Consider the following 12,044-nt stretch of genomic DNA (forward strand, 5'->3'; position numbering starts at 1 on the left):
ATGTGGAGCACCAATTCTGCAAGGCCACTTCTTTCCCCTGTCACCGCATATTGTTTTAACTATGCAAGGCATCTTTTCTCCTTCCAATTTAAATAAATCTTTTGAGTTTTGGAGTGGACTTCAGAGGAAGTATGTCTTTTACAGTGTAGGGCAGGGATGGGAAACCTTAATGCACCCAAAACACCTGCTTAGAGTTATAGTCTTCTATCACAGAGACTGTATTTCTTTTGCCTTGATGGCTTTCTGTTGTTTTCTTTCTTTCCACAGAGTTTTATGCAACCTCACATGATAATGTATGCTGAAAAAGACTTTGGGACTAAAGGTTCCAATATAAGCGTTTCAGGAATTGTTTCCCATTTAAAGGATACTGGCTATGGACTAAGGACTCAATCCATAAATGTGTTAAGTGGAGTGTAAGTCAGATGTGTAGCTTCATTTTCATTTTAAATGGTTAATTTGCTGTAAAGAGATAAGTACAAGGAAAAGAGGCCTGAATCAGTAACTTGGCATTACTTCTTTGTTGTCTTTGTATGTGTTTCCTGTTGTTATAGCTGTTTTAGCGTTGTGTTGCAGAAAGGATAATCTGTACTGTTCCTACCATGCAGATTAGTCTTCTAGATTAGGTGTATGAAATGAGAGCAACATAGCAATCTTCATCCGGCACCTATGGTCGTGTGTCTGTTGCTCCTAATTGAGTAATTGAGTACTACTAAACAGATATTTTCATCAGAACATGCATTGAGAGTGTACTAGTTCAAGACAGTCTTGGCAAGCCATGGTTTATGAAGTTGAGGGTATGTGACACCCATCCTTTCACATACCAGCTTTGGTGCAGGGATCCTGGTTTGTATTGAGCAACAGTTACTTACTATGTCTATACCATGGAACTCGTTTAATGTCAGTTAACAAAGCAGGATAATAATCCAATTTTAGAAGAGAGGGCACGAGTGAACTGTCATGATGCACATTCCTGAGGGATAAATAATTGAATCCAGCTAGCCTTCCTTGAAGGAACAGAGGAATTTGAGTTCCTTTCTTCCATTACATTTTTATCTTTGGCTGCCATATAGTTCTGGGAGTTATGTCTCAAGTGAGATCTGGTATTTTTTCACAGTTTATGGCTTCTTTGTGCAACATGTTTTTTCCTGCTTCCCACAGCAGTTTTTATGAATATATATACAGGATTCCTTTGGGTGTACCAACCAGGGTAGTTGCATATCAGCACTAACAAGAAGGCAAAACCTAGTTCTGCATCTTCCTTTTCTGGAATAATTGGCACATGGGTAGCACCAATCACTCAACTCATTTTCATGGAGATCCCATAGAGAATGAGTAAACAAACATAATTTGTGTGGATTTTCAGACCTGAACATTTGCAGCATAGCCTTAGTGTTTGCAGCACTAGAAGCCTGATACATTTATTTGTCCAAGAGACTGGCCAAGCCTGCTTTATTTTCAAAATTTCTATTGCATGTGATGTTCAAGTATAAACATGTCCCATTTCAGTTTGATCTTCATGGTTAACATCATCCCTCCGTCACTTTGACTAAGCAGTTTACAGAGCATGTTGGGTGTGTGCTTAAGGCACATGCCTCAAATGATTAATCAACAGTGTGTTGATGGATCTGTTAAACATGAGTCAGAATAAAAGGAAATGGTAAACTTTTAAAATGTGGCACTTCAATGGGCAAAACATACAGTGCTTTCATGCTAGGCATGCTTCATATGCCTGGTATAATTTTACTGAAATGCAGCTTTGCTTTACTAGAGTTTATTATCCATGTCTTGAACTAAGAAACCTAAAATCTTGCTTCTTCGGACAGAAACGAACTATGAATAGTGAATTAAAAAAAAATCCTTCCAGTAGCACCTTAGAGACCAACAGGAAAAAGACCAATTGCAGTCGTCAGTCGTACAGTCGTCAACAGGTTTACCACACCTATCAGCCAATCACCCATTCCCACCACCCTTCTGAGTAATACCTCTCCCCACCCTCTCACTATATATAAGGGTCTGGTGACTTCTATTTCAGTGTATCTGAAGAAGTGTGCATGCACACGAACGCTCATACCAATAACAAACCTTGCTCGCTCACATTACTAGCCCAGTGTGAAATTAGACAATGGTACATATATCTCTTAAGTTGTTAGCAAACTAGATTTATTCATTGGGCTATGCTAAATATAACTACCTGAACCGGACTTAAGAAAATTGCCTTACTTTCAGAGTAATGATGTCATGCTTTACCATTTTTACCTTTCCCCCATCATAATGTTGCTTAATATATTTTGGGTGTTTTGAACTGTAATTTGGGTGTTTTGAGCTGTATTATTAGAGGCAAACAATATAACGTTTCATTCTGATGACTTTATAAAATCCTTGCTGTGTTTGCAAATATATTATTTTTATATGACGCTAAGTACATTGAGTACAGCTTACTTAATGTCAGTCATTTCCTACAAGATTCATAATTAAATGTTTGATTTAATTGTTTTTTAAAAATACAATGCATCAATTAATTAGAGCATAAATCATGATTTCCCCCCCACAGGTGGGTGGCGTATGAAAATCCTGACTTTACAGGAGAGCAGTATATCCTTGATAAAGGACTATACCCCAACTATGGTACATGGGGAGCTAAAAGTTGTAAGATCTCTTCAGTTCAACCCATAATTTTGGTAAGGTTTGTTTGTTTGTTCTGCTGGGTTTTATTTTATTTCCTGCCAAGCTAGCTTGCTCCGTATTTCATTAATCAATATTCTTTCTGTATAATGTATATTTCTGGCGTCATATTTGTCTCTTTTTCCTTCCATTTATCTTAGGACAACATGAGTGATCATACGGGGAAATTTAAGGTAAAGCTTCCAAGCTTTTACATAGCAAATATAGCAAGCTGAATTGAGATAACATAAAAAAGACGAGTAGAGAGGCTGTAGGCAGAGAGATTCACAAAGTGGAATCAGTACCCTGGGAGGAGGCAGACTGAGTCCTTGTCAAGTTTTGACAGATGCTTGAGAGAAAATGTGTATCTAATGCAAATGTCCTGGTCCTTTTAATACAAGAACAAATGTATTTGCAGATGATGCTCAGGGTTTCCTAAAATACTCAGGCTTTTTTGCGAAAGGACTTTTCAATCTTCCCAGGGTGCTTCTCAACATGGTATCATGCAGACCTGGCCAACACATGGAAGGATAATATTGGTTTTGGCAATGGGCAAAAGCCCACAAATTTTGGTGAGCCTTAGCTACTGGCCAAAATGTGCAGTCACCATCAGCCCTGCTCATCCCCTGACTCTTGAGAGGGATCTTGCCTGATGTTGGCTGAGTTCCAAGGCACTTGGAAGCATGGGAGCGCTCTGCTTCAGAAGCTCAATATGACTATAAGAGTGAGTTCCCACCTTTGTCTGAAGTACCAAGCTCAGGAATGGGATCTCATTAAGATTGAAAAATCTCACTGCTTTCAAGTTGAACCAACATTCAGTCTGTTCAAGCTCTAGCCTGTCTTTTCATTCTTCACTGTGGCAAGAACACATCAGATCAAAAGATACTGTTGCCAGTGGAGCCGTAACAATAAGGGGAAAGACAGTTTGTCTATCTTAGAATAAAGTTTCACTTCCAGGTCAGCAAATGGAATCAAGAATTGACTGTCAAATTCTACTACAAAGTCATCTTTGTAAAATAGTTTGGAAATACGTCTTACATAAATGTACATTACATACATTTTTATTTTAGTTTAAAAATGTTTTGCTTGTATTCATAATTAAAATGTTATCAGAATTATCTGTTTAACAACATGGGGTGATACCCAGTTAAGTGCATTAGTTAAATTCATTTATTTCTGCAGGTCTTTTCTGACACTCACTATGTTGGAATTGTCCTGAGCACAAAGTTTAGTGTTTAACGTGACCTGCTTTGTCTTTAAAGGTCCAGCTATTTTCGGAACCAGAGTTCCAGGGTAACTGTCAAGTATTTGAGAAAGATACTTCAGAGATCGAGGAGACATTCCATGCTATGTCTTCAAAAGTATTATCTGGCAGGTGAGTACGAAATTGCATCATTGAACTCCCAAGCAAGCAAGCTTATGAGTTTGCAACAGATACAAACCATCTGAGTAACACTGAATAGGCTCAGGGTGGATGCATCTTCCCATTTGGGATTAGTGGAATCAAGGTTTTTGTTCTTAATAGTAAAATCTGTCTAAAAATGTAAGGGAGCAACTAAGGATACACTTGTGTATTCAAAAGTGTAGTGGAAGGGATTTGAATGCACATTTTTTGCCTTCATGATTATTTCCCCACCCTTTAGAATGCATGTCTCTGCTCATTCTGAATAACATCGCACAAGAACATGTTGATCCTGCACTGCATGATGCTAAGTCTCTTAAACATATCAGTAAGGAAACATGTATTTTTAAAAGCCCATTAATGGAATATTCTTATTCTTTATTGATGCAGAATAATGCTACATCTGACTGAGCACTCGGGCAGCAGGCTTTCAAGCTACACAGAGCTTGGGTTGAAATGGCAATTAACAAAACTAACAATTAAGAAAACTGGAAATTAACCACAAAGCAAGAATTTAACATTGCCATTTTCTTCTTTTTTGCAGTTGGATTGCATATGATGAAGAAAATTTCTCTGGAAATCAGTATGTGTTAGAAGAAGGAGACTATCCAAATCTGTCTGCAATGGGTTGCCTACCCAAAACATGCTTGAAGTCCTTAAAAGTTGTAAATATTGTAAGTTTTACAAAGAGTTGGATAGCCATTGCAAGCTGAAATTGCCTCATTACTGAGCTAAGTTCTTATGACTAAGTTATAGAAACAAAAATTGACCTAAAAATATGCTGCTAAATAGTTTATTTGGGGGAAAGGAAGCATATATTGTAGCTCTATGGAGCTGACAGCAAATTAGCATGGAACAACCTGCATGGTTATCCGTATTTTTAGATATTGCAAAATCCTACCATTAATTGTTGGTTTATGTAACAAATTTTGTATCCCACCCTTCAGTACATATTCCTAGGGTAGCTCATGATTAGTAAAAAAGCAGTTCAAAGAATAATCCAGCAGTTAAATCTTTGCTAAACTATTTTTCAGGGTTGATTCTGTGACTTCAGAAAGATCAGGCTGCAAACATGAATTAATTCAATTAGAAGATTAATCAACTAAAGCAAAAATTCCCTCCATTAGTTGAGGGCCAGAGTAAATATGTCAGGGCAGCTACATTTATTTCATAGAATCATAGAGCTATAGAATCATAGAGTTGGAGGGTCTTGCAAGGGTCATCTAGTCCAACCCTTGCAATGCAGAAATCTCAGCTAAATCATACATGAGAGATGCCTCTGCTTAAAATTTTATTTACCTTGTAAAGTTTTCCCTTATAATGAGAACCCTTAGATTCCCAGAACATATTCTTACTTCAGATGGTACGTGGTGAATCCCTCACTTTTGAGAGATATCAGGATTCTACCCATCACAAAGTTTTTCTTGCTGGCTCTTTTTAAACGCATCCAAATTAATCCTAAGCAACATAGAGCATTTTGTGCCCAGCCCTCCTCCACTTTGTATAACTTGAGTCCTTTCTGCTTCCCCTGGCCTTTTCTCAATTCTTTAATATTCTCTAAATTATATTCCCTCCCACCTTCCTTTATACTTGCACTCCTTTATCTGTCCTTAAATCCTTAGTCCTTTCTCACTTCCAGCCAGCATTAATGCTTTTTTGCCTTCTGATGGCTGCCTTTTACACAGCCATTGTACACCAGAATGTCTTCCTCAACCTCCCCTCTCCTCAACATTTCCCTTTCAGCCTGCCTACATTTACAATCAGGTCAGCTGTCTTGATGGCCCCGCCCCTTCACATACATCTGTTGATATAAAGTAGAGGATGAGTTTCTGGGGGGAGGAGGGAGGTAATTTTCATGAAATAAAATTCTTGAAGGAGGAAATTAGTGAGCAAAATGTTCACAGAGGTTGCAGTAGGACAATATTGCCAATTGAGTTGGCTGATTCCTGCTCTCTTGCTGTACTATGCAGCACAAGAAGACAGGAATGCTCAATTGTCCCAGCTTCCCAGGGAGGTCAATGCTGCCTTATTTGCCCTTATTGCTAATGGTACATAATCAAATCTGAGTGGCTACATAATACCATGATGTCATATTGTTAGTTTATAATCCCTGGTTGGCTAGAATCACACAGGGAGTGGGTATAAAGTGCCATGAAATGAATAAGACAAAGTATTTGGGAAAGTTTCAATGAGTATTTCATACTCCACGCTTGTTTTTCTCAAGATAAAAATTCATAGCAGCACTAGAAAAAAATGTACTAGAAGTGCTTACTTCTTAATATATCCACAGTATTCATTTAATTGACCATGAAGGCCCAAAGCCCATAAATTACCTGCTCTACATTTGTCTAGTAGTAGTCGTCAATTTTAGGCACAACAGATTCAACCGCAAAGCAAAGCTATGTATTTAGCAATTTGGTAGTTGTTAATTTGCACTGAAAGAAGCTGTTGGTGCTAAGTAAATGTTTTCTTTGAAAGTTCTGTTAACAAAACAAACAAATGGCAAGGCACCTGCCTTTTCACATCAATAAACACCTTGAAGATTTGCAGGTTGTGCTAACATACTAAAACAGTATCACTAAACAGCATGCCTGGAATCTAATTTATATCTTGGTTATATATAAACAAGATAATTGCACAGACTTGGAAGGCTGTTTTACTCAGATGTTCATGGGCTCTGCTGAGAAGCCAGCTGCCTTTGGCTTTTCCTCAACTGTCACCTAGTAGCGCCCATTCCATCAAGCTGCACCAGAGACACAGAAGGAAAGCAGGACCATTTCATCGGCTGCGCTAAGAAATCAACTGCCTTTGGCTCTTCATTTTTCTCATATGTCAGCTGCCGAAGGCCTCTTCATCAGGCCAGCTGAATTGTTCTATCTCAGCTGGTTTATATAAGAATTGTAATTCTAAGAATTGTTGCCCAAGTTCTCCTACTCAGTTTGAGACTATTTAAGTATTTTTGTCACACCCCTGTCATTTCACTATAATTTTTTCTTAAAGCATATACTGTATTTATTTGAATCTAATGTGCCATTGAATCTAATGCCTATCTCAATTTTCAAAACCATGTATACCCAAATTTTTGTGAAGTAATTTGGCCAAAAAAGGTGTGCATTACATTCGAGTAAATACAGTATTATTTCTCTCATTCAATAATTTTAATGCTGCAAAGGGATTTCTATGCCAACTCCAAATCCTTTCCTACAAACCATATGGTCCTCACCAATCTAAGCCTTAGCAGAAATGCCATAAGTACGTTTGAAACATTTTGTATGACAGTAAGGCCCATGAATACACCTTGACTTTATCTGTACCTTGTCTAGAATTATAAATTAGTAACTCTTATGCATGGAATAAGTGCATAAAATAAGTGTTATATATGAAATCCTGAGTAGCAGAGTTTAGAGTTCTTACTTTGTAAAGAATTACAGATTTGCAGCACATCCATATAGCTGTAGGAAAAGTTCTGCAATTTTAGCTGTTGCTGACTCATGAAGATGCCAGCCAAGAATGGAAGGTGTGGCTGTAAGTCATCACCTTGCTTCTCTTTCCAGTTTTCATCCCACACTTGGAATAACTTTTTCATGAGTAATGCCTTTTATACAGACTTGCCACCTAGTCAGTTCCAGACCAGAGGACTTGTTTTTCATTTCTCTGAAAAGATAGCTGTGTTAGATAAGTTATTTAGCTTGAACTGAGGACTTGAAGCCTTTCCAGATGCCATGGTTTACAGTACAGTATTACTGAACTAACCTCCCCAACCATTCCTCCGTTGGAGAATTGTTCAAAGGCAAGTTGCTGTAACATTACAGTTTTAGCTAAGGTAATAGCAGTGTAATGCAGCACTGAGGTAGGGGATGACCCAGATTTAAGTGGTGTATAGTGCTTGATGAACATCTCGCAACTGTCCAGCACATTAGTAAACATCAGATGTACAAGAAATAAACAACCTTCTCTTTTAAAACAGGAACTTTCTGAGCCAACCATAGCCCTTTTTGAAAAGGAAGACTTCAACGGAAAGAAAATGGAATTTACTACCGAGGTCTTAAATCTCCAGTTCCTTGGCTACAACCGTCATGTGGCTTCAATAGATGTCCACGGTGGCATGTAAGTTCACTTTCTGAAGTGAGGGATTTGTTATTTGTAGAATGAACTAAGTGAGGCTTACTTTTAAGTATACATGTACAGGGTTGCACTGTTAAGTGGAATTTTGTAGATACACTGTCTTTTAAAAAGATGTTCCTGTCTCTAAGGCAGGGATAGGGACTATTTTTCAGTCCAAGGACCACATTCCCTTCTATGGAACCTTCCAGAGACCAGATCTCAGCAGCAAGGGGACCAAAGGCATAAGTAAGAAGAGCAATGACTCTGACTCTTACCTTTGTATACTGGGCTACACACCAAAGTCAGGCGTTGGTGCACTCTTTGTGCAATCAAGAGGCATCATACAGTTCAAGGATGCATTCCAGCCAGACAAAAACACAAGGACAGTGCAAAGTGTGGCTAGTGAGAGGTGTGGCCTCTGAAGAATACCAAGGACCAGGCAGAAAGGCCTGGGGTTCACATTTGGGTCCTGGGCCTGAGGCTCCTCACCCAGTGTTAGAAACTGAGATATGATGGCACCTGAAACCGAGGTTATGGGCGCAACAACAGAATGTCTAGGCACACTTTTTTATAACAAGAATACAAAGCTGAAAATGAATGAACCGCAGCTAAAATTCTATGTTCATTTTTTACATGATCTAGTCCTTCCCCTGCCCACCCCCTAATATTTTTTAAAGGGTCTCTTCTCCATTCTTCTCAGAGTAGCTAGAAATGGGGAGGCAGAAAAAAGTCTTCCTTTCCTTCCACTCTGTAGTTTTAATCTGAAATCTTAGGTGCAGTACTGCGTCCAGAGCTCAGAAATTGCTCACGCTTATGGATTTCTCAGTTGCAAAATGCACCTAGAACAATGGAAGTTTTGAACACTGTCCTCACCCCTGCTGTAAGAATTTGAACCTGGGTATTTTAGGCTGTCTTAACTGAAGCGAGGATGAACTCAGGCTTGTTACTCTGTCAAGTTTTCAGTAGTGGTTTATGTAGCAGGACATTATCTAAATACACCATGTTTAACAGAATTGCCAGAAAACTCATTCCAGGTGAAAATTCAGGTACCTGCATGTTTTTTTTTAAAAAAATGGTTAGTTGCCTTGGGCCTAGTGGTGACGTAACATTTATCCATAATTTGTCCCAAACAGTGAAACAAAGCCAAGTTTCCGTGGTTTCCCTTTCCAAGCTAAGGCCTACTCCAAGACTGTAGGGTAGGGAGATGTTGGCAAGGTCTGCTTGCAAGCAGAGGCTAGAAAAACGGAAAAAGGGGTGGGATAGGGTGCTCAGTTCACTCAGTTATATATAAATTTCATATATAAAATTCACAGGGCCACTTCATCCCCTGGCTTCATATCCCAGTTAGCATTGGATCATTAATCATGGATTAGTCAAGTGTTACTGCATAATTTTTTGATTAAAAAACAAAACCCTGTAAATTAATGTCTGTGGATCAGTTTGTTAGTTACTTTACAAGCTTCGGGTGGCTTGAGCAAAGGACAGACTTGAACCCATCTCAGCTTTCACAGTGACATTTCCTGCTTTTTATTAGGCCTTTGGCTATTATGATGGTTTTATTGGGCTCAAACATACACCACTGTTCTGTGCAATACAGTCATAAAGCCACCCACCTAAACGTATTCACTTAGAGGCAACTCTCACTGGTTTTCATGAGGCATAATAATAGTAGATCTGCTGCTTAAGCAAGATATATATATACTGTCGTATGTAATTGTAAAAATGTCACCATGCTGTGTTGGGCAGCCATGCAAAGTGCAGTGTGACAACAGAATAGGCAGGCAAATGAGCAGGCAGCCCTGGCAATATGCATGGGGGTTGGGAGGCCCAGATGGGCCACAGGAGAATAGCCAGGTCAGACCAGAGCAGCTTCCCAGCAACTGTCCTGCTCTGCTGTTGCTGTACACCTCAAATCAACGATGCTGTTTCAGTGTTAGCTAGGTAGGAGGCCAAGATTGGGGGGTGCGGGGAGAGATGGCAGCAGAGCAGGAGGCTCGGGCCTGTCCTGCTTATTCCTCTGGAGAGAAGGAGAAAGCAGCTTTCATCCCCACCCCACATTCCATGCAAGAGGAAGAAGGAAGTCTGCTTTCTAACGTTTTCTCTCCTATTCACATAGCATACTCCTCACAGTAGCAGAGAGGATGACAACAAAGGGGGGAAAGGACTTTCTCCTTTGGTTTCCTCCCCACAGCTGGCAACAGGGTGTAAAAAAGGGGGAAGGGGGGTTGGTGAAGTGTAAAACGGAGGGCCCAACAATGGGCTGGCAGAAGTGGTGAGCAGGGTGAGAAGAGACACTAGTATGCAATACTACCGCAGTAAATATTTTTAAAAGGTTGTTTCTCCTCAGCACTTTTTAATGTACCTAGTTAGTAAAATATTGTTTGTTTCAGATGGATTATTTATGAATACAGTAACTATAAAGGTCGTCAGATTTTATTATCACCTCAGAAAATACCAAACTGGTATGAGTCAAGTGGCTACCACAAAATAGGTTCTCTACGGCCTTTACTACAGGTAAGACACTACAATTTACTCTGGGATGTCAGAACCGTCTGTGAATCTTCTATCTTTTTACTAGTACTATGGCACTGATCAGCTCTCCTCCAAGTCAATCCCTTTATCCTAGTATTGCACAAGAGTACCAAGTTAATAACGTCATATTTTATGTATTTCCCTAATCCAGGGTTGCGAAACTATTGTCTGTAAAAAGGGGGAAGCATCTTGAAGTGCCGTTGGTAATATTAATTACATTATTAGGTCAAGGTTAACCAGACAGGGCTCATAATGTTTGCTGGTACTGTAGTGTTAAAACCCATGATTTATTTATTTTCAGAAAAAAGCATATTTCAGACTGAGAAACAAAGTAACAAAGAAGTTCATGTCAACTGATGGAAATGTAGATGACTTAAATCTTCTTAGGATACAGGTTGTGGAAGATGCTAAATCTGATGAACAAGTCTGGATTTATCAAGATGGATTCATCAAATGTAGGGTAAGGTTCTGCCTTAATAATTACTTGCTAACAGCACACATCCTATAGGAAAAATAGGAAATAACTTTTCTATACTGTGATAAGTGAATAGTAACTGAAATGGGAACATGAGCTCTTCAGCAGTTTGATGAAAAGCATGGTTTTATTTTGCGTCGGCAGCTTCATAAAAGGGCTGGTGCCAGGCTTAGCGGGTCCTTGGCTTTTTAACACCAGTGGCTTTCCCCATCTGCCACTGCTGCCTGGCTCTGTTGCTGTCCCCTGACATTGCTACTACTGCCAGTCATTTAACTCCCCCTCGGATGTATTTACGTGGTCGAAGCAGCATTGAAGCCTGGGAAATGGAGCACACTCATGAAGGATTGGGGATGACATGGCTGCCATCCAAAAGGTTGCCCACTGGGTAAAACATATAAGGAGAGTAACAGTTTAAAGAAGCACCTGGGTGGGGAGGCTCTGATGTCAGCCCTGGTGAGACTGCCAGGATGCACTGAGCCCCAACAGCTGCCCATGTTGGATTTCCTATGAGTGCAGCCCCATAGTGATTCTTAAGGGGAAAGCAAAAAGGACTTTGACCAGAGGCTATATTCCTCTTGGGCCCCCGCCCCTTATTATTTGCTGCACTAAGTAGCTGTACCTTGTGTTCAATGCAACTTTTTTTATGCTTCTTTATATTAAAAAAAAAAAACAAGATTACTAAAGACATGGAAGTGCTAAAATAATAGCTGCTTTACAGGAGGAAGATACTGGATTTTTCAGGGTTTTTATAGTCTCTCTTGCTGACTTTTTTGAGCCCTTTGAAAGCAATGAGTCTATATACCGTATTTTTTGCTCTATAAGACTCACTTTTTCCCTCCTAAAAAGTAAGGGGAAATGTGTGTGCATCTT

General features: G+C 39.4%; 2 protein-coding genes across 7 annotated transcripts in view; one reads left to right on the forward strand and one right to left on the reverse strand.

Annotated features, from left to right (window-relative positions):
• The window catches only part of CRYBG1 (crystallin beta-gamma domain containing 1), a 100,582-nt gene that overhangs the window by 82,553 nt on the left and 5,985 nt on the right, over positions 1 to 12,044 (forward strand). For both annotated transcript variants that reach the window (XM_081856678.1, XM_081856679.1), the window contains 8 exons: positions 268 to 413; positions 2,552 to 2,678; positions 2,823 to 2,855; positions 3,924 to 4,036; positions 4,608 to 4,737; positions 8,031 to 8,170; positions 10,558 to 10,681; positions 11,001 to 11,159. In XM_081856678.1, the coding sequence (XP_081712804.1) occupies positions 268 to 413; positions 2,552 to 2,678; positions 2,823 to 2,855; positions 3,924 to 4,036; positions 4,608 to 4,737; positions 8,031 to 8,170; positions 10,558 to 10,681; positions 11,001 to 11,159 (972 nt within the window). The remainder of the gene's footprint in view (positions 1 to 267; positions 414 to 2,551; positions 2,679 to 2,822; positions 2,856 to 3,923; positions 4,037 to 4,607; positions 4,738 to 8,030; positions 8,171 to 10,557; positions 10,682 to 11,000; positions 11,160 to 12,044) is intronic.
• RTN4IP1 (reticulon 4 interacting protein 1) overlaps positions 1 to 12,044 on the reverse strand; it is a 112,534-nt gene that overhangs the window by 24,901 nt on the left and 75,589 nt on the right. The window lies entirely within an intron of this gene.

The sequence above is a fragment of the Podarcis erhardii genome, assembly GCF_964252035.2.
Source record: "Podarcis erhardii genome assembly, chromosome: 3".
In the NCBI taxonomy this organism is placed as follows: Eukaryota; Metazoa; Chordata; class Lepidosauria; order Squamata; family Lacertidae; genus Podarcis; species Podarcis erhardii.